At 40.3% G+C, this 21,150-nt stretch overlaps 1 protein-coding gene across 1 annotated transcript; it reads right to left on the bottom strand.

Moving 5' to 3' along the window:
• Positions 1–14,257: 14,257 nt before the first annotated feature.
• LOC146699023 (free fatty acid receptor 2) lies at positions 14,258–17,444 on the bottom strand. Its single transcript, XM_085471949.1, has 2 exons — positions 17,318–17,444; positions 14,258–16,706 (listed from the first exon to the last, which is right to left on the bottom strand). The coding sequence occupies exon 2, from the start codon at positions 16,473–16,475 to the stop codon at positions 15,468–15,470; it is 1,008 nt and encodes a 335-aa protein (XP_085328075.1). The 5' UTR covers positions 16,476–16,706; positions 17,318–17,444; the 3' UTR covers positions 14,258–15,467.
• Between the last annotated feature and the right edge of the window lie 3,706 nt (positions 17,445–21,150).

The following is a 21,150-nucleotide window of genomic DNA, read 5'->3' as shown; positions in this document are numbered from 1 at the left end:
CTGCTCTATGTCTCCTCCTCCCTCCCTCCCTACGCTTCCCACCCAGTGTAAATATATGCAGTACAGAGGCCATGCTGGCGACTTCAAGTTGCCTCGGGAAGAACAACATCTCCCAGAAGCCTCGACTACGCTCCAGTGTTCTGAAGCAGCAAGAGACTGTCCACTGACAACAATATCTTCTGTTTCAAAAGCTGAGGCTCCATCCTCTTTGTCGCTTGTTGATAGCATGTACCGGTTAGAGATGTTCCTGTTGTGAGTCCATACTCCCTCTACACTCCCTTCCTTCCCTCCCTCCTCCCCTTCCTCTCCCTCCTTCCCTGCACTGTGTCTGTTTTTCTCTGCAAGGTTACCTGCTTTTACTTTTTTGGTGTTAATAATACTACAGATGATGACGATGATGATGTTAATAAGTATTTGAATAACTATGAATAGTAATTCCATGTGAGAAAAAAAACGAACAAAATCTGATGGTAAAGAGTCGTGCGTGGGGAAAAAAAGAGTTCTTTTGTACTTTACTCACACACATTGAACAAGTACAACGAAAAAACAAAACTACAAAAAAAAGGTGTAAAGTTTTCAAAGTGACGTGCTCTATTTTACCATGACAAGCTTTTTAAAGACACATTTGAAACACTCTGAGGGATCATTTCAACCAGCTCCAGAAGCTATGAATGATAATGTAATTTATAATTTGTAACAGTTTATGTATTTGACTCTTTTTGTCATGCTGTTAGCTGCACCTCACACACACATTTACTGCACATCCCTCCACTTATCATAGTGTGTCTTTCTCTGTTTTGACCAGCTAGATAAATGTCATCCTCTGGTCATGGCTGTAAGTCATTCCTAGTTCTGCCAGACCGCACTGAGATAAAGATGTAATTAGCCATTACCTGTGGCTGGCTAAGTGAAGGAGTCCGGGCTCCACCTGTCCTTCCTGCCACCCAGTTATGGCCCCTATAAATCAAGCTCAGCCCTGCAACTGACAGGAATCCTCTTCAAGGACAACCTCACCTTGGTGCACCAGTACTCCATCCACTGTGTACCTGTGACATGCAGGCACGGGCACTACCAAACCCCCATGGCACAATTATCCAGCCACTTCCCCCACATGGCACAAACAGTGGGAGGAAGGCATATATTTCAATATGGCAGAGCCCTTTTCTCTCCTAAAGCACTGTTCCACTCACATGCAGAAACTATATGCAAATTTGCCATAACGAGCCTGAACATCTCCCTGGCTGAGCCCTGACTACACCGACATGAAAGAGGAATTACTCGATATTGAATCAAATGTCTGAATGTGTGTGTGTTTTTTTCTTTTATTTATTTGTTATTTTACTCAAATTTTTGGTTCAAGCCAGCAATAACCCCTAATTCTACTGTGCAAGAGATGTCAGTCATGGTTAAAGCTGTGGTGTAATATCTGAAAATCTGCCATTAACAAGGTAAATCAAATAAGTCTGTTGTTGTACTTTTATTGTGTACAGTACTCTGAAATGATTGTGAAGCTCTGTTTAAATGGCCCTTATTCTAAAACATTACAATACATGTTGTTCTCAAAAGTCTTGCCCGCTGCAATGTATTTGGGTCGTCTGCGTGACAAAACGCCCGTTGTGCATGCATCTTGTTGCTTCATAAACAACGACGGGTTCCATTTCAAGCACAAGAGCAGGTCATTTGGTCAGTGTTTCTTATTTTTTCCTGTCTCCTGTCACTATCTACATGCCTCTTATGCTTTTGTTTTTAGTTTTATCACTTACCGTTTTTTTTGTTCCATGTAAGCGTTCCGCTGGATTTTTCAGTGGCGTATAACATCTCTATGTACATAATCTGTCCTTGATGAAGAAAAAAGAAAAACATAAAAAAAAAAAAAAGAAACAGAAGAAAAAAAAAAGTGGATAAAAAATAACATACTGTCATGTTTCTCAGTGTGGGTTTGAAAAAGCACGTCAATATTTGTGTGTGGATGGATTTTGAAAAAAAAAAAGAAAGAAAAAGAAAAACAAGCAAATAGTCTGTTTTGTTGAGGTCTGTGGGTAAAGGGTAAACGCGGGGGAAAACGGGGAATATCACCTGCCGTGGAGTGGGTTAAACTGAATGTGAGAATGTGTATAAAAACAATCTGCAAAAGCACACAATTCCATGCGTCATGATGTATGCGCGGTGCTGTGCAAAGGTTTTAAGTGTTCTATTGATCATACAAATTTTAGTTACTAGAAATTACTAAAAAAAACTGAATATTTCACGAGACCACTGTGTGCTTTTAAGACCCATCAGTTCCTCTACCAGTTCACGCTTTTTGCAGTGTTCTAAACATCAAATGAACTGTGGCCTGTGTGCCTGCTGTCGTTTTGTGTAACCTCATTGAAATGTGCAATCGGCGGGAGTCACAGCTTTTCTTACGGGATTTTCTCTGACTCTGGCTGCATCTGAAGCCATCCTGATTGGTATGTGATGGATAACAATCAGAACATCTAAAGCACATCTGTTAAAACCTTTGCACAGTACTGTAAACAAGTCCCACTTGTAGTGTCGCAGAAGGAGAGGGTGTTAGTAAGAACACAGCAGATCCCCTGGGTGCAACAATCTGAGGGTGGATGAGGAGGCTGTTGGGAGAGCACCCGGTCTCATGGACCAGTGGGAGGATAGCCTGACAATGTAAATCCAAAAGCTGAGAGCCAGAGGGAGATGGGATGACACTAACCAGACAGTGAGCTCTCCATTTAGGGAAAGAAGACAGACAGGCACTCATATTGCATTTCCAAATATGAGAGCTGTGGTCTTTCCCAGGGGAAGGTGTACCACACTATTTATGGTTGCACTATGTAATATGAATAGAATTAACATAGCCTTAATCACAAACACAGCCTGGCCTACTTCAAGTGGATAAATAACACCCAACTGGGGTTCAATGAGTTTACAGTGATATAAACAAGACGTTTCCTGAGCCCCTAATTACATTCACTGCACCCTGATGAGAAAGTGTTGATTGGCTCCTGTAGCTGAAGGTTGTGATGATCTGTTTACAGAATCTTTTTTTTATTTAATGTGGCGCCATCAAACTGTTCTCACAAACCTCATCTCACAGAACTAGCAACTACTGCCATTTTACAGTATATTATATAGTAGTATCTTATCTGATGGATTTTATGTTTGTAGTTGTGTTGTTTTTTTCATCAGTTTTTTTTACAGAGTTATAAATTTGTTTTAAGAGCAGGGGATTTAAAAATGACTTTGAAGTACATTTCAAAGCACTGTGCTGTTTGCTAAAAGGATTCAGGTAATTAAGCACCAAGCTGGGGTGTAAGGACAGATACTGCACATCACTCCTGAAATGTTGCAGTGAAATATTAAAATCATAATTGTACTTCAAGACTGAATAGTGAAATAAATGTTAGCCTAAATAAGGTGTGCAGGTACCTCTTTCTTTGTTTCAGCTGCAGCCTTTCTGCAAACACCCTCGCTACATAGCACAGATCCCGGACAGACTTTCAATTCAGAACGCAATGGTTAATCAATACATTCGACTGAATGGCTTTGGAATAGAGCAATTTCTCCCTGGCTTGCCTTACCAGGTCCCCAGAAGCTGGATTGATCAAGTGTCTATAGACCAGCCTTAGAACAGAGAGCATAATTTATCATGCCTGATACAAGACACCCCTAATTGCACATTGATTTTAAGCCCGTCTCTGAAACTATTTGCGCAAGTTGTAATGTCAGCTCAGTAAACTATGTGTTCAGGGCTGCGGTTCAGATCTGGGGAATGAAGAATTAATCATTTGTTTTTCTTTTCATGTCTATCCAAGATGGTATTTGTTGTTTCTTTTTTTTCACCTAATATACTGTAAACTGTAAAAAATGAGCCTTCCTACGCTGTACGTGTAATTTATTGGGTGCAGTAGTGCTGCTGTATTTTATTAGTAATGATGAGATATGACATGGAGATTTTGCAGTTGCAGTGTTAGCAGCCACATCTAGAGGCATATGTAATAATAATACACACTTATAAGGTGTCGTTGTGTGCAATACAATAATAAGACATTATGTGTGCTGTAATTTGATAATGTGACAAACTGACGGCATGACAACACTAGAGTCGGTGCACCAGAGGGATACGCTATACAGACTAACAATTATATATGAATGATTTTCATTGTGCTAAATCCCCTGCTCATGTCCTTTACTCCAAAGCACGCCGAATTCCAGTATATTATCCTAATTATCCATTGTTTACCAAATATCTACAGGCTCATTCAGTTCTCATGGGCAAAGTCAATGTTGCAAGTCTATTAGGGCCTAGTACTTTTCCATTAGCACAGCCAATAAATGCATTGGTGTACAGCTTGGTACACAGGATTGGTAAGAGATAGATAGATAGATAGATAGATAGATAGAGTGTTAGGTGTTTTATTTATATTTAAACCTCAGCTTGTGGCGAAGATGTTGGGCCACAGAGTGATCAGTTTGCCCTCTTCCTCTCTGTGGCCACAGATGGAGCCTTGTCAATCACTTACCTCTAAGAACTGGAGCGTCTGGCTAATTAACAGCATGCTGCACTCCGCCAGCTGAGCAAAAGCAACATTCGCATGGACTGTGCAACACAATTGAGGCATCTCGCCCACCATGTCTCCCCTAGTCATTAAGTCGCCCACCTCCCATCTCCAGCATAGAAAGAGTCCCATTACTTGGCCTCTCTGAATTACCATCCCACGCCTGGCATTTTCCTTGTCAGTCAACCGAGGGGTAAATATTGGTTGTGGTGCTGAGAACTGACAGGGGAAACTTGGATTTCTTTCACAAGTGACAGCACCAACTGGTGTTTTTGTACTGATTTATACTGCAGTTATGAAACAGGGGGGACACCAGACTGTGGTGAAGTTACAGATGCACCATACACGAGCGTTTTGTGTAAGATGAGCTACAGGCTGGCATACGCGGCATGATATATTGTTGGCACTGGTCAAGTGCTATGTGCATCAAGAGGGAAATAACAGCGTTCAGACTGCAGGAGCCTTCCCTGCAATGTAATGGAAAAGTGTCTCATTTAGAAAGTAATCACAACTTTTACCTGGAGAGTCCACCGTGTATAATTGCAGGAATGACCACACTTGGGTTAGTGTCAAATGTGGAACCCATCTCGCCTTCTTTTTCTCTCTGCAGACTCTCAGTTTCTTTTAATCTTGCTTTCCTCATTTCTTTTTGTGTGGCGATAACCTCTAGAAATGCTCTCCCACCCCTCAGTGCTCCAGGTTTGCCCACTCTGCTGTTGTTGAAATAAATGGTGTGTGTGTGTGTGTATGTAAGTGTCCCAAGTGTCAGTGTTCAAGTGTGCATTGTACTCCACGGTGAGCATGAGTAATTTAAGAGCCTTCGCGAGTAGTATGCAGCATGTCTGCATCTGTGTGTGTATACGTGCGTTCTCTTAGCTCCACAGGGCAGGTTGTTTGGTTCGTTCCGATTACACACCTGAATTACAAGTGTGTCTTACATTTTTCATGATCTTATCAATGTAAGGACACGAGACAGAATGAAAAGAACATTTGTCTTCCACCCTGACAGATGTTCAGTGCTGTGAAGCGATGATTATACTTCTTTTTGATTCGTTTACTTGCTGAAGTTGTCTTTTTTCTTTTCCCTTTCTTCTGCTTTTATTTATTTTTGTATTTCTTTCCTTCTATTTTTTTTTTCAAAATCCATGAAGTGGAGTTAAAAATGATATCAAGTGGAGGGAGATAAAAAATAAATAAATAAAAATCATTTTTGTTTTTAACAGAACTTTTTGTGTGTGGTTTGTCGCCGGAAGCGGGGCTCTCTGTCGGCCCCTGTGGTTAGAAAGGAGGTGAGGTCAGACAAGTTTTGCTTCAGCTTGCTTTTTTTCTTCCTGCTGAGTACGAAGCATCTGTTTTTGTTGCGTTTGCAGGTTTGTCTCAGAGGCCTTTTTATTTGTTTGTTTGTTTATTTTTAGTAAGCTATCTGAATATCTGGTTAGATGGGACACATTTTCCCGCAAATTATACAAATGTTATTAGTGAGTAATAACTTAATGGTCTGTAGCAATTACCAGCCATTAATATGGAAATTATGGCTGTCGCAGTGTGGTTGGAGGGAATTTCTATTTTGCAGCTACAAATTAGAGACTTATGCACAGGTGGAAACTCTTCACTTGTCCTCCCTTTGTCAATGACAATCATCTGAGGCTCTTATCTTCAATGTCAACGCAGCTTAACATATTCAGTAATGAATTATCAAAAAAAAAAAAATGATAATCGCGTTGGGGCTCTAATCTGTTCTAATTACTTTTCAAAAAGCAATATAAGCACCATTCCCTTTGATCTTTTCAGCGAGGAAAACCATCAAGTTGTATTCAACATGTATCCAGTATGTTTTCATGTAACTCTATGCTTAAAAATGCATATATAGTTTCTGCTTAGTTTTTGTCAGTTTTTCTTTTTAAAGAAAGAGTTGGTGAAGCCAGTATTAGAATTTAGAATTGGCAATCTAATACATTAAATAAGTCACTAACTAAGTATAAAGTGCATATATTATAGAAGTGAGCTCATTCATCAACTGTAGGAGCTCAAAGGTGACACTTTGACTAATATGTTCAAGTTTTTACAATGTGCAGCGTTGAGCATCACTGAGTAATAAGCAGTTTCTCACCAACTTTCTGCCTTTCGAAGTCGCTGTCTGAGCTGGGCTGTCTAATTTGAAAGTCAAATCATATGCATTGCAATTTCTGATGTTCCTTTACTTACGAAAAGCAAAGCAATGCTCCTTTAAGTTGCTGTAATGATGGTGTTTTTAGAGTTGACCCTCTAACATTTCGATTAGGTTAATTAAGTTTTAAGCAGGCCCTTTCCCCCCTGCTTGAACTTATATTTTGAACTCTCCCTTTTCCAGCTTTAATGATGATTATTTCACCTAGCATTACATGTTTCCTTCCCTCAGAGGACACAGATATGAATTCATTACACTGCTGCTCATTAGAGCACTGAGGAAATTCATTTTTATCAGCTGCCGCATGAGGAAAAAGTCAAAAAACAAAATCAAAACAAGAGTAATAACACACATATTAGTGCGCTTCAAGCCTTCGACAAGAGGGGAAAATTTGTTGCATGACTGAAATCTCATGCTCGTTACCTTCACATGCAGGTTACAACGTGCTGTTGGATTTCTTTTCTTTTTTATCCTTCAATACTGACACACATATTTTAGAGAGCTGTAGAAATACTGTGTGAGAAACCTGTAGACTAACGATAGATTGCTTAGCGTTGCACTTTCCTGTCAACGTGCAGACGTGTTTGTTTGCCAAGACACTGACATATGTAGTTTTTCACCCCAGCAGTGTCTGAGATCAGGTTTGTGTTGAAGCATGACCTATTAATGAACTATCACCTCTAACCATAGAGTGCAAAACAAAACAAAAAAAAGAAAGCTGACACCATCAAATTTTAATGCTCACCGAGCCTTCAGACTTTAAGAGTACCTGAGAAATAATTTCACCACTCAAGTTTAACAGGGAACAACAGCAGCATGGCAAAATGGCCTCAGCTGTGCTTTTTTCTTTTGCTGGCACACCAAGTACCAGGTCAGTCTGAACATGTGTCTGTTGTGTTAGAAAATGTGTTATTGTTATATCTTTTTATAGCTCCTTTAGCCTGTTACGCATGCACATTCGGTTTTGTTTAACCAGGAATATATTATAATCATTTACTTTTTAGACATTTTAACACCCGTGACAGTGTTCATTAGTAATCGTCAATATTTCTGATGAGACATTATAATAATTGATTATAAAAGCTGCTACAAGTGTGAGAAATCCTTCCATCCTATGCATAAACCAAGGCCCTGGATCCAGAAGAGCATTTAGAACTGAATTAGTTTGCAATATTTTGTCAAGGACATCAAGTGGACGTCTCACAATTTCTAATATTTCAAGTTGATGTGAGTTTATGAAGGTGTAGCTTGAAATGCCCAACCTTGCCCTGTCTTGCTTAGCTACTACTAGACTCCACTTCTAACTCTCTAAATAACAAACAGACACAAGCAGCCAATCACAAAACCTTCCTGCTAAAAGTAATTAATATAAATAATGTGATAAAATTTTGTAGAGTAGGATTTTTGTGGTTGCTGATTTTTTTTACAGCTCTACTGTTGGGTGTTTTACCGCTTATCTTATCGCTTGTATTTCATCATTAAACTTAATGATCGCTGCTCACACTTGGCTATATAAGCAGCTGCTACAAATAAATCTCTTCAAAGCTGGTGAGACCCTTTGTGTTTGAGTGTTTCTGCAGAAGTGTTTTTTTCTATTATCTTTTGTTTTTCTCAGTGGAAGCCATTTAATAAGTTGCGTGTTATAAAAACTTCACTAAACTAAGTAAAGTCACTGTTTGTTTGAGCTTTATGTCTGATCTTCTCTGTCTGGCATATCTCACTCCCAGCTGTCACCCAGGCATACTAAACACACATTTTAAAGTATTTGTAGTTGACCCAGAGGTCTGATCTGCACTTTTTAAAAAGTTGCTTGTATGACACATTGTATTAATGGCTCTGTCTTTAGCGCTGACAGCAACCCCGGAGGGACTGAGGGTTAGGCAGCATCCTCCATCCCTCAGTGTGATGCGGGGTGAGACGGCAACTCTGTCCTGTCATTTCAAAGTTGAATCCCTAAAGTATGGAGTTCAGTGGTTCAAGTCAGAACAGCAGCTCATCTCAAACTCATCCAGGCAAATCGTTGTGGCGAAGAATCAAACTTCCTCCCTGGTGATCACTAACACTACAATTCAGGATTCTGGGTGGTATTACTGCGAGGTGAACGTCCTGAAGAAGGACCCAGAATGGGGCAACGGCACCAAGCTGGTCGTCTTGGGTAAGAAACAAATCGCTGGTTTCAGAAATGAACATGCCCACAATTTATTAGGACCGCTCCGCCCGGGTGATGTTGCCATGCTGGTAATTATGTCTCATTTGTATCTTTTGTACACCGGAGCCACGACGTTCAGTACGAGGCAGCTCGATACAAGCACCGGCAAAAAACATGTATCACCATAAAACGAACGTAAGGGCTCAATCTATAAAAATTCAAGTCATGTGAAATTCCCTCAGAGTTCATCTTTTTGCCTGAGCAGTTTCATGACAGATCTAGAAATAATCACCCCGGCACCATACGCAGTGCCTTGTATCGATCTTGCCCAGGGAATTGAAACTCCCCAGAAAACAAGGCAGGGAGGGATGGCCAAATTATTATGTGGAAATCCTTCATGCGGAAGAAAGCTTCCTTTTGATATTCCCTGATTGCAATGCTGGCTCCACCGAATAAAAATGGATACTGCATGTTTTTTCATTTTCATTTAATTTCTTATTCAAGCTTTATTCTGCCGATTTGAATAATTTTTTTTAATCAGAATGTTATTGATATAAGTCTACTTGTTGTTAGTAATCTACGCAACATTGCTTTCAAATTATATGCAGTTCAAACTGCAATACTGGACATCAGTAGTAGTAATTGATTCAGTGTAGCACTATAGAAGACCCTTTGCAGCATTTATTAATACACGATTTCTTTTACTACTAGCACCACCTTCTGCTCCAAAAATATACCTCCAGATTCCCCCAGAACCACACACCGATCAGTGGGCTCTCCTGTGTCTCACCGGAGGTTTCTACCCCAGTAGACTCACGCTCACCTGGACCTACCAAAGCGCAGCAACCGTTATCGATCACCTCTCAGTCACCAATTGCACCCTTCCTGCTGACAAGCCTCACAGCAACCTGTCTGAACATCCATCCAATGAAGCCCTGCTGTCTTCAGATTTGTTGGTGAACTCTGAGCCTCGGCGCCAGTCGAAGTGTCTCCAGGTGATGGACAACCACAGCCGGGAAATGTATCTCCTCAGTGTTTTTTCTCTCCCAAATAAGCAGTCCTTGAAAACAGGCATAACCTTCACGTGTTGGGTGCAGGACCACCCTGCCATGACAACTGCTCTGACTGCCTCCTTCACTTGGGGTAAATAAGGCAGGAAAATTAATTAATTTCCTAAATATGTTAATCTTATACAGGAGAAAAGTGTCTCAAAGGCAGCTATTGAGATAATGAATGTAGGATTTTCTTTTTTTATATAATTTAAATTCCCTTTTGGTATTTTTTTAATCAAATTGTTATCTTCCCAATGAAAAATGGGACTTTATGCCACAAGTTTTAATTATTTATCTTTGTTTCTGAAAAAATGTGGTTTTTCTTCTGTCGGTTCAGCATGACAGATGGTTCTAAATATTACGATACCTACTGTTTGTTAAGGAGAAGGCTGTCAGGGGCATGAATCACTGCTGTAGCAGATTTAGAGCTCATGTCACAGCACAAACACAGCTCCTAGCTGCTGAATTCATCTAACTTTGACCCAGAATAGGAAAGTGAACTAATTTAAACTACTGAATGAATTAAAATGTTTTAGCTTCAGCCTGTTGTTAGCACTTCACACAACCTTAATTAGATTTTGTTTTTTGTTTTTGAGAATGCAGTCGACTTTTTATGTAAACTATTGATTAGCTGGCAGGTGCCCATTGTTTATTAATGTCACATAATGCTCTTATCTTGATATTTTTCTGACATCTGATAAATGTGGGCTCGGTAATGTCTGTACTTTCAGTTCTGACAAAACCAGCCTGCTTTTTAGCCAATAAACCAAAGACTGTGTTCACTCACTGTCTGTTAGCTTTGTGCTGTTAAGTGTTTGAGGTAGAAGAATTGGGATTTTGAAAGCTTATGCCTGAAGCGTCTAAAAGAGCAGAAAGTAAAATGGATTAGCAGATTTATGTGTAAAAGAACAACAACATATAAAAACACACAGTCAAGAAAACAATGAGCTAAAAGCACAGTTTTTATTAGATGGACATTAGCACTGCAATGTCACCCTCTGGTTTGTGAAGCCCTTGTTTGAAGCCTCTATATTAGCATTTTAGTTTTTTTTGTTATTACATATTGTTCTTCTGGAGCCAGAAGTGACCATATTTGGACGACGGAGTGGAATGCTCAGCTATCAACTAACACAGGCTTGATTAGAAAGGTGTATCCATAGGCTGTATGCAGGCAGGCAAAGAAACCTGGTAATCAGTACAACGCCACAAACACAGTTGAGAGGTCCAGCTCAATAATTGAAATTAGCACAGGCGACAGCATCCACCTCTCTACCCTTTCCACTCCTAATTTAATTGTAACAGTGATTTTATTTATTGATTGCTTGTTTTAAAGTTTTTTAACATGAGATTTTTTGAGACAGTATAAAAGGTGGACATAGCTACAATGATGGCGACCGTGGCTCAGGGGGTTGGGAAGCGTATCTGTAACCGGAAGGTCGCCGGTTCGATCCCCGGGCTCTCTGTCCTGGTCGTTGTGTCCTTGGGCAAGACACTTCACCTACCGCCTACTGGTGTTGGCCAGAGGGGCCGATGGCGCGATATGGCAGCCTCGCTTCTGTCAGTCTGCCCCAGGGCAGCTGTGGCTACAACTGTAGCTGCCTCCACCAGTGTATGAATGCGAGAGTGAATGAATAGTGGCATTGTAAAGCGCTTTGGGTGCCTTGAAAAGCGCTATATAAATCCAATCCATTATTATTATATCAGATGGTAAGTTTGGGCTGTTAATGATTTCTTTGAATTGTTCTTTTTCCAGGGTGGAATGGTTGTACAGCATGCATCTTTAATGACTTTAAAAAAACAAGAATTTGGTGAACAAGTTTATTGCACATATATACACACCCACTAATATTCCCTTTGCAAGTTGCACTTTGAACAGAAACCTTTGGTAGACAAAACCAGGCTCCTGGTGTAATTGTTGTATGGATATTTGACCGGCCTTCTTGGGAGAATTTGTAGACTTCATTTAACTTGGTTGGTTTCCAGGCAAAAGTCCATTCCAGAAGAAATTTCAAAACAACTTCCAAGAGCTTTTGTTCAAAGAGCTGTGCATAGCATACATAAGAATACAGTTATTCTGATGTGTCAGTAATTCAAGATGATGAGAGGAAATTGGATGGGAACAACCCAGAAACCACCAACACTCAGGCCTGCTATGAACTGGAATCTGCTGGAACACCATGTTACTGTCCAGAGTGAAGCCAGTTTTATATCATATTTGACTCAAAGGCTGTCACAGAAAATATTAATGGGGGTGTATGTATATATTTTAGATTTTATGTATAATTTTGACCCTGTGTTAGTTACAGAAAAAACCTTAGACTCAAACCATGACATTCATGCCTGTGATGAGTCAAAGTAAGCTTGTGAGTTTCACTTTTGTTGCCAGCCTCAAGTGGCCAGTTGAGGAACCGCAGCTCTTGCACAGTGGATTTCATTTTTTAGCCCAGGAGACAGTTGCTTCATTTATAGATGCTAAAACATAACCTCACAGGAAAGGTAATTACAGGCTCATGTCATTACTTTAAAAATTTGTTTGAGGAGCTTTAGTTTTTTTATGTATACAGGCCTGTGTCTTATTGTGGTGGGGCGTGGTCTGCGGTGCCGTGCAGGGAGGGTGGACGCAACTGCACGGCATCCTTGATCACGCCCACCTAGTTATAAACACGGGGACTCAGGGGTTGGTGTGTTGTGGTGTGACAAATATTGAATAAAATGGCTCAAACCTATGATCCCTGGACCCTCATTCACACCACACTTATACTTTATCAGTCTGATATTTGTAATGCAGTAGCTCTGCCTACAAAACAAAGATTCATCAGGAGATTTTTTTTATATTCATCACAGGCTCAGAGGGGCTTTAACCACAGGTCCCGTTACTTTGTCAAAGCAGACTTTTTTTTACTGGAATACCCCAAATCTCTTTTTAATCTTCTTTAGTGATCTATAGGAAAAATCCCTTTAATAAACAATGTCTTCACGAACCACAGGTCCTGACATACTACCCGTCACTTGCTCAGTATTCACTACCACTTCACTCTTAATCTGGGTCACACATTGATCATTCCAAAGCAACAGATTGCCTGCAATACTGCATACTTGAACAAATTAATGATTTTCTCCAATCAATCCTTACACACCTCTCCTCCCAGGGAGGAGGAGAACGTCCGTCAGCCAAAGCCAGCTCGACCTCCTTGATTTAAATCTGTCACGCTCAATAACATGATAAGTCGGTGCTAATCAGTGTTTATTTTCTTCTTTTTTTTACAGATGCCCCACCTAATGAGCTGATTTTATACTTGAACATTGCAAAGATGTGTTTCCTCTCTGCAACGACCATTTGGTTTTTATTGAATGGTAAGAGTAATTCTGTTTAGCATTGCATGTAGTTGTTAAAAAAAATGTTTTTAATTTTTGTGATCATCAATTTTCTCAATCGTGTGCCACACAGCAGTCAGAAATATCTGGGCGAAGGGAAAATGAAATCTGCCACGTGAGTACTGTATTCTTCAGCCTTTGACAAACGCACATAAGCACACACACACACACACACACACACACACACACAAGGCTGATTTTCTTATTGTTTTATCCCTGTAACCTATCACACATCATTAAGGAAAAGTCAACAGTGATGCAATAACCAAATATTGTGTTCCAGGAAAGACAAAATGAAAAAGGAGAAAGGATTGCCAGCTGTTCAGCTGAGCTCTTCTCATCAGACCAACCTTTTACAAACAACATTCAACTCATCAGGAAAAGAAAAAACAATTATCAGTGAATGACGTGCATAGGTCCGTCTCACTTTTTCATGTGAAAAATTCTCCAGATTTTAAACCACATCTGTATGCATGTATATTCTGCTGTGCTCTTTCATAGTGTATAATCTGTAATCGCTGATGTGTACAAGTGACTCATCCCTGTAACTTTTTATCCTATGGCATGCTGACTCGCAGATTTTTGGATTTGTGCGTCGTGTCAATGGCTGTTAACCCACACGTCTTAGTCATTCACTGGGGTCTGTTTGTCAAAATGAATGATTCATGCACGATCCACCTGTCAAACAGATACAGTGATCGGCTCAACCTCTGTGCAGGCCTAATCCTCGCTAAATAGGATTACAGCCGATGCCAGCGCTTGCTTGTGTGATAGCATTGTTTATGTTTGCAGCGTGTGGGGTGAGATCTTGATTCACTTTTTGGAGGAAGTTCATTTTAAATTTAGACCTGCCCACACTGCCAAGAATTAAAAAAAACCAAATACTGGCAGAAATGATAAACATTGAACAGCTGAGTGAGCTGATGGATCTTCAGTATAATCAGATTAGTGACATCAAAAATCAAAGAGGCAGCTCAGTAAGCTTTCTATTACTCATCCTGCTTTTATGTGTAAATACATAAAATGTGCATAAAAACATTTACATATGATATCACTGATATGCCGATGGCAACTGTTGATCACTTGATGCAAGCGGTCTTTACGGGCATTTTTCATATTTCTCATCCCCCTTCTTTCCAAAACAAATTAGTCCTTATCTCTTTTCTTCCACTCACTCATACGCACACAATCACCTCGTACCTGTCTGCTGCCAATGTTAAGGTTATTAATTAACTCAATTTATTATTGTACAGTTTGTTTATGAAAATAATGTTTGTGCGGTTTGCTTTTGCTTCCATCAGTCCTTTCTTCCTTTTCCCGTCATTTACACTCACACGTGTGTGTCCACACAAACACTGTTTACACCTGCTGGCGTGGTTTCTTTACAAAATAATGCATGAGTCAGACATCATGCAAAATGTATAATCTTATTTGAATATGAAAATAAGCTTTATTTATGTGTTATTATATTATTACAACCCCCGTTATGCATATATATGTGTACATTCATACATCTCTCTTTCTTTATATATCCCATATAAATATAAGAACAGCCATCATCTTACAAATGCAAACATATGTACAATTACAAAGCGAACTGCTCTCTATTTTCAGCATGCTTGTATCTGCATGAAGATGCCACACATTTTCTCTTTCTTCTGCTACTTCTTCTTCAACCACCACTGCTTGACACATAATGACCGTATTGTTGCAAGCAATATCCTGTTCACGACTAAGGATGTTGGTTGGAACATTTAATCTCCAATTGCAGAGAGATGACGTGCAACGCTGTTGCTTAGATATTCATTTTGTTACAGTCTCTGCTGCGATGCTCCACAACACCTGCCTGCATTTAAGGGTCTCTGTACTTCTCTTACACTATGCGAGAAATGTTGTTATGTCCTGGTGACAGTTCAAAGTAGGCTGTCTCTGAGGTTTTACCCGATGCGCTGCATACAAAATTGGCATGGCGTGCTTAGGAAGACTGAAGGTTACCTGTCTTGTCTCATTTCCAAAAAGGAATGTCATCAAACAAAAATACACTGCACTGTATAAAGCCAAGTCATTTTCTCACATGTGTAAACATTAACATGGCATTAATTTTCTGCTCCCAGGGATGAAGAAATAAGACAACAGTAAAGGCAGCCACTTACAGGTCCCTTTCTGTCAGCTCAGATAGCATTGATCTCCTCTTGCGTGTGTTCCTTATCTTGTGCAGTCTTGGTAATTCCCCCGCACAAGGCCTGGAGCAGGTGACAAGACATGCACCTCTGGAGACGGCTTTTAACCCCTTCCATCACACTACTCACATTCCCTCTCACAGCAGAGGAAGAAAAGTAGAAAATAAGAGGGTCTAGACAGGCATTGAAGGTGCTGCACAGCAGGGCCTTGTCTCTCCACGCCGGACTTTTCTTGTTTATAAAACCAATGATGTGTGAGACGTTGTAGGGTCCAAAACATAGAGCAAACACCACCAGGGTTCCCAAAGCCATGCCCATGGCTCGGATGCGCCGGCGCCGGTCAATGTGTTGCAGCTTTGAGAGAATTCTGATGAAGTTGATGTAGCAAAAACTAGAAATCAGGAAAGGGATGCAGAAAAGCACCACACAAAGCTCCAGGCGCACAGGCAGGAGGACGTTCAGCTGAGACTCGGTGAAGTTCTCATAGCATTGTTTTCTGCTATCGCTGCTAGGGTGAGCTGAGGCGTTGAGGCGTTCAGTGGGGATAAAGGGCACGATAAACACGATACTAAGTTGGGCGGTGGAGAAAATCCAGAAGAAAATGCTGGCAGCTACAGCATACACAGGTCGCCGCTTCAGAGTGTGCCGAATGGGGAAAGCCACACCCAAGTAGCGCTCTACACTGACTGCAGTGAGGAAAAAGGTGCTGTTGTAGATGGTCATGTAGAAGATAAAGCCAGACAGCGGACAGAGGGCATAGGGCATGTTCCACATCATGTCGTTCATTGCTTCCTGCATCTTGAAGGGCAGGAAGATGAGGAAGAGGAGGTCAGAAATGGTCAGGTTGAGGAGCAGGATGTCAATCGGGGTGGGTTTCTGCCTTACTTTCTTACAAAAAGTGTAGAAAGCCAATATATTGGCCGGGAAGCCCAGCACAAAGGTAATGACGTAGACAGAGAGACAAAGTGCTGTGTGGCACCGCTGCGTGGTGGGCTCCATGTGAATCTTTCAACTCGGTCAAGAATTGAGATGTGTCACATTATATCCCCGACCCCGGGGATGAATAGACTGCAGAACAAGGAGGTTTTATCTGTGGGGCAGCACCGACCACAGAAGACGAAGGCTTCTTATTGGCTCAGTGTCCTGGAACAAACCCAACGAGACAGAGCAGTTTTTCTGTCCCCACCAATAAACCACAGCTCATCGTTTCCTCCAGGGCTTTGAGCTCTGCTGATAAGAAAGAATGAAAAGAGATTACCACACAGCACAGCAAACTATTTTAAACTATGAGTATAAAATTGACACTTCATTTGAAAATGTGCTGTTCATACAATAAATGTTTTTCCTACAAAAAAAGGTAGGAGGCATCCCAAAGTATGCTGTAATTCTGTTTTTTCTATATTCCTTCTTAATTTTCTTCCACATCACTACTTCAGAGTTGATTGTGGTTGTGTATTATCTCTTAATGAGAAGACAGTGTTTTAACCCGGCACACGAGTTTGTATACAAACCATAATACTGTGTTATTGCTTGTTCCTTGTTGTAAATACAGTGCAGCAGTGCTTTTATCATTAAGTCCCAGCCCTTGTTCTTACTGTATACACAAATACTGGACATGTTGTGAAAATGATAACCCTCATAAACTTAATGAGTTAACTACACGAGGGAAATTAGCGTCTCAAAGCTTTACTTTGCCACGACTTTTACAACACAGTTCTATCTGTATCTGTTTCCTGTATCATCGTATAAAGGAAATAGAAAGTCAAGACAGCGGTAAGGAAAGTTTTATAATCTATAAATCAACCTATTGGAGGAATATTAAAATGAAACTAGTTTCTTACCCTTTATGGGGCAACGTCCATCGAGTGAATATCTGTGTCAGACGCTCAGCTCTTATAGTCCAGTGTCTGAGAAGAGGAACTATTTTTTTCTAACTATTCTCTATAGTGCTGTGATGAAACTAAAGATTTTACACCAATTTAAGCAACTCGGACAAGTCCACAGTGACAATTTTTGTCAGCTCACAAATCCTCACTCCTGCAACAGACTTCCCATTCTTGGCATTTTTCATGAGCAGCGTGGCTTACCTCCTAGTGCGTCTTCCTTGCTGTTTTGTTTGATCACCTCTGCGCACCTTACCTCCAAGCTGCTGTCTCTTGGCACATCCCCCTATTTACCTGTTAATCTAAACATCCAGTGCAGATAATAGAAATGACTATTAGTGAGATATTGCTGCAATTTATCTCCCACTCTCGCCAAACATGGTTTCCCTGGTAACAACTGGCCTTTTTTTCAGCATGAGCGGTACAGACGGACTCCGTCAGGCTGTTTGATCGTAGGTTTTCTTTACTATATTTAGTCATCAATGCCCAATGCTTCTTTACATTTGCCTCTTTAATATGAGTCAGTGGAGATAAGCATTGGTCAAGGGAGATGGCCCAGTGACAGAGCGGTCCCTCCTTTTACAGCATGTGGTGAGAACAGCAATGTGGATGATGTTGCTTGAATAGTCATATACTGCACACAGTAATAAAAAAATCTAATAACCCGTGGCTGACTTGAAGACTGGAAAGGCTTTACTTTTAGAGATAATTCTGTATCCTGCTGCAGCTCAAAAACACTCTGAAATATCAGAGGTCAGAGGCCCTTTTTTTGTATTTATCACCTGCTGCTTGACCCTGCTCTACCATCCAAGAGCAGGGTCAAGTTTAAATTGAACAGGTTTAAATGGAGAAGACTGGTTTATTTCAGAAGCAGAGACGTGAGCTTTGGAAGTTAAAATGACTCAAAGGTGAACAAAGAGTTCTTTTGATGTTGCTTAATGTATGTAAATCACTCTGAGGCGGTTTCACTTGTGCTTAAATGCCTGACTCCAACGTTTGACTTTTGGGTATTTTGTCTGACCTAACTTCATGTTAGTTATTTATCCCTTTACCAGGTCAGTTACGTCTTGGTGATGCTATTGATCCCATTTAAAAGCCTCCTTTCAACTTCCGTACACCCCAGGCAACGACCAAACAAACAATGTGTGCGGTTCACGCAGTGCAGTTATTTCAACAGACAGACACACTGTGTTGCACAAGCTGTTGTGTCCCGCTGCGTGAGCTGATTTTACAGAGTGACATCACGTAGTTTCTAAGATTCTATCTGTCCAAAAAGTTTACTGTAACACTTTGTGGTGTTTCATCATTGGAGGACAATTTGACTTGGTGAACAAATCAAATCCAGGAACAAATTTTTAAAAAAAAAAATTAGTTTCATTTTTCATTTTCTTATTTTATATTTTATTCTCTCCTGTCCTATAAAATGAAATCATATTCAGATTATTATTTATTATATTACAGTTGCTGTCACTACCAATGGAAAAAGTGTTGTAACAGAAACCTTGCCAGGGTGTCATTGAACTTTCTCTTATTTTGATCATAGCTTTGAGTACAATAATGAGTTTCATCATTCTTAGCAGAAAGAGGAAGATAGGGGACTTAAAAAATATTCCCAAAATTAAATTTCTCAACATTAAGATCTTAGTGAGTTTTCAAATCCACACAGATGATGACAAAATTCTGGTGGTCAAATACTGATCTGATTTTACTTCCTTAATCGTCTTAAAATTACTGGAGTTCAAGTATTGGAATTTCAGGAGTAGGACCACGCCTCCATAAACACTCCTTCCGGTTCTCTTCTACATAAGTTCCCCCTGTTCTACAAGCTGTTCATTCTTGTTTACATTACCCTCCCTCCCCTTTTCAATTCTTTAACTTCTTCACTTCTATTTAGTAGATGGGGATCTGCCAGGCCCGGGAGCTGCTGCCGGTATCCTTCGAGGCGTTCCCCAAACCGCAGCTCAATTCATGTCCAAATCATTCACCTTTACCTACTAAAATGCTGTTAAACCTAAAATAAGGACGTGGGCCCAGCTATTGAAATGAGTCCTGAAATACTTGCATCACTTGCATACTACCATATATGTTTTATGGAAACATTAGATTAGATGAAACTTAGGTTCCTCCAGGAAACACAGCAGAATGTGAGCAGAAATATACCATATATACAGTTTCACTTTAACTTAACCCAAAACTCAAGACAAACATCAGCCAGTAATTCATTGACTACAATTTTAGAATTATAATCCAATACAGCACAATTTCAGTTTAAGAGGTTTGTGTCTTACCTTTTAGCAGCGCCCTTTGTAGTCAAACGAACCACCGGGATCGTCTGTCCACCTCCTGGCCTCCAGGTTCTCCCTGAACACCTCCAAAAACACCTTTATTGCCTCAGCCAAACTGTCACGAGTTCGAAAATGTTGAGCAATGAAACAAACCAACAGAGGCCCAGGAGAGTGCAATCAAACAATGAGTTTATTAGTACACACGCAGGAGAAGAAGTATCACATCAGCACACGTCTCGTGCTAAGAATACACTTGAAAATGATTTTATAACATCAGGGTTAACGCGTCCTTCTTGCGTCGATTACAGATCAAATACATCGATTACAGTAAATGGTACATCTTAGATGGCTAAAAACAGACACAGAAGTTCCTCCTTCTATAACACCTTCTGTACATGGCAATAAATTTCAAGCCTAGATGGTCTCTAAGGGCTTGTCCTTTTCTTAACTGGTCTTCTGTCATCTGTTACTAAGTAAACTGAAATGCAGTTAGAAGAAATGAATTTCAGGCCTTTGGCCTGGCAGGCTTCTGGATTATATGTGTGTTGTAAGCGTGTATGCTGTCTATCCTTCTATGCTCCAAGTCACCCACACAATAGATTGTGAAGACATAGTGCTTCACAAAGCTTAAAACCTTCTTTAATAGACTGAGCAGCAACACTGAATGAGCACAAACATGCATGTGTATAAAATAATCATAGCTGCACCTGTAATAAAAGGTTAACGTGGTGGCAATAGCTTTAATAAACATCTTTAATGCAATATCAAGGCTGTAGGATATATTATTAATGCAATGTTAATAATGCAGGTTATATTCTAGCAGTAAAATAATTTCTGTATCTCCACAATACACATATACACATATACACATATACACATATACACATATATAAATACAGAGTATATAATAGGGATAAATATAATAAATAGGAATAAGAATACCAGAGAACTGCACATTTCAACTATTGTGAGTCTATTGCACCGTTATATATTAAAAAATATATATATTGCACAGTGAAAAAGGCACTACAGCGCTCTCTTTGTCCCCGTTTCCCCTCCCTCTCCCCTCCAGCGAGGAGTTAAACAGTTTCATGGCGTTTGGGACAAAGTCTTTAAGTCTGTTGGTTCTTGACTTTGGGAGAAGCAACCTGTCACTTAACAGGCTCCTCTGGTTGTTTATGGCTGTGTGCAGAGGATGCCCAGCATTGTCAATAATGTCCAACTTAATGTCGTCTTCTCTGCCACTGTCACCAGAGTGTCCAGCTTCATGCCAACCACAGAGCCAGCCTTCCTGATTAGTTTTTCCAGCCTGGACACTTCCTTCTTTGCTGTGCTGCCCCCCAGCACACCACAGCATAGAACATATACACTATACTACTGTACTCCAAAGAAAACTACATACTTTATTAGGTACACCTCGTGGGACCCCGTTTTGTCTTCAAACTGCTTTAATTCTTCATGTCAGAGGTTCAACAAGGTGCTAGAAACATTTCTCTGAGATTTGGT

Source organism: Copadichromis virginalis, linkage group LG11, assembly GCF_057382275.1.
Source record: "Copadichromis virginalis isolate Kocher_CV1m ecotype Utaka linkage group LG11, C_Virginalis_male_GT1.1, whole genome shotgun sequence".
NCBI lineage: Eukaryota > Metazoa > Chordata > Actinopteri > Cichliformes > Cichlidae > Copadichromis > Copadichromis virginalis.
This window is presented reverse-complemented; position numbering and strand designations above follow the sequence as displayed.

Excerpts from the sequence above, each read along its gene's own strand:
- LOC146699023 (XM_085471949.1), bottom strand. The coding sequence starts at position 16,475 with ATGGAGCCCACCACGCAGCGGTGCCACACAGCACTTTGTCTCTCTGTC.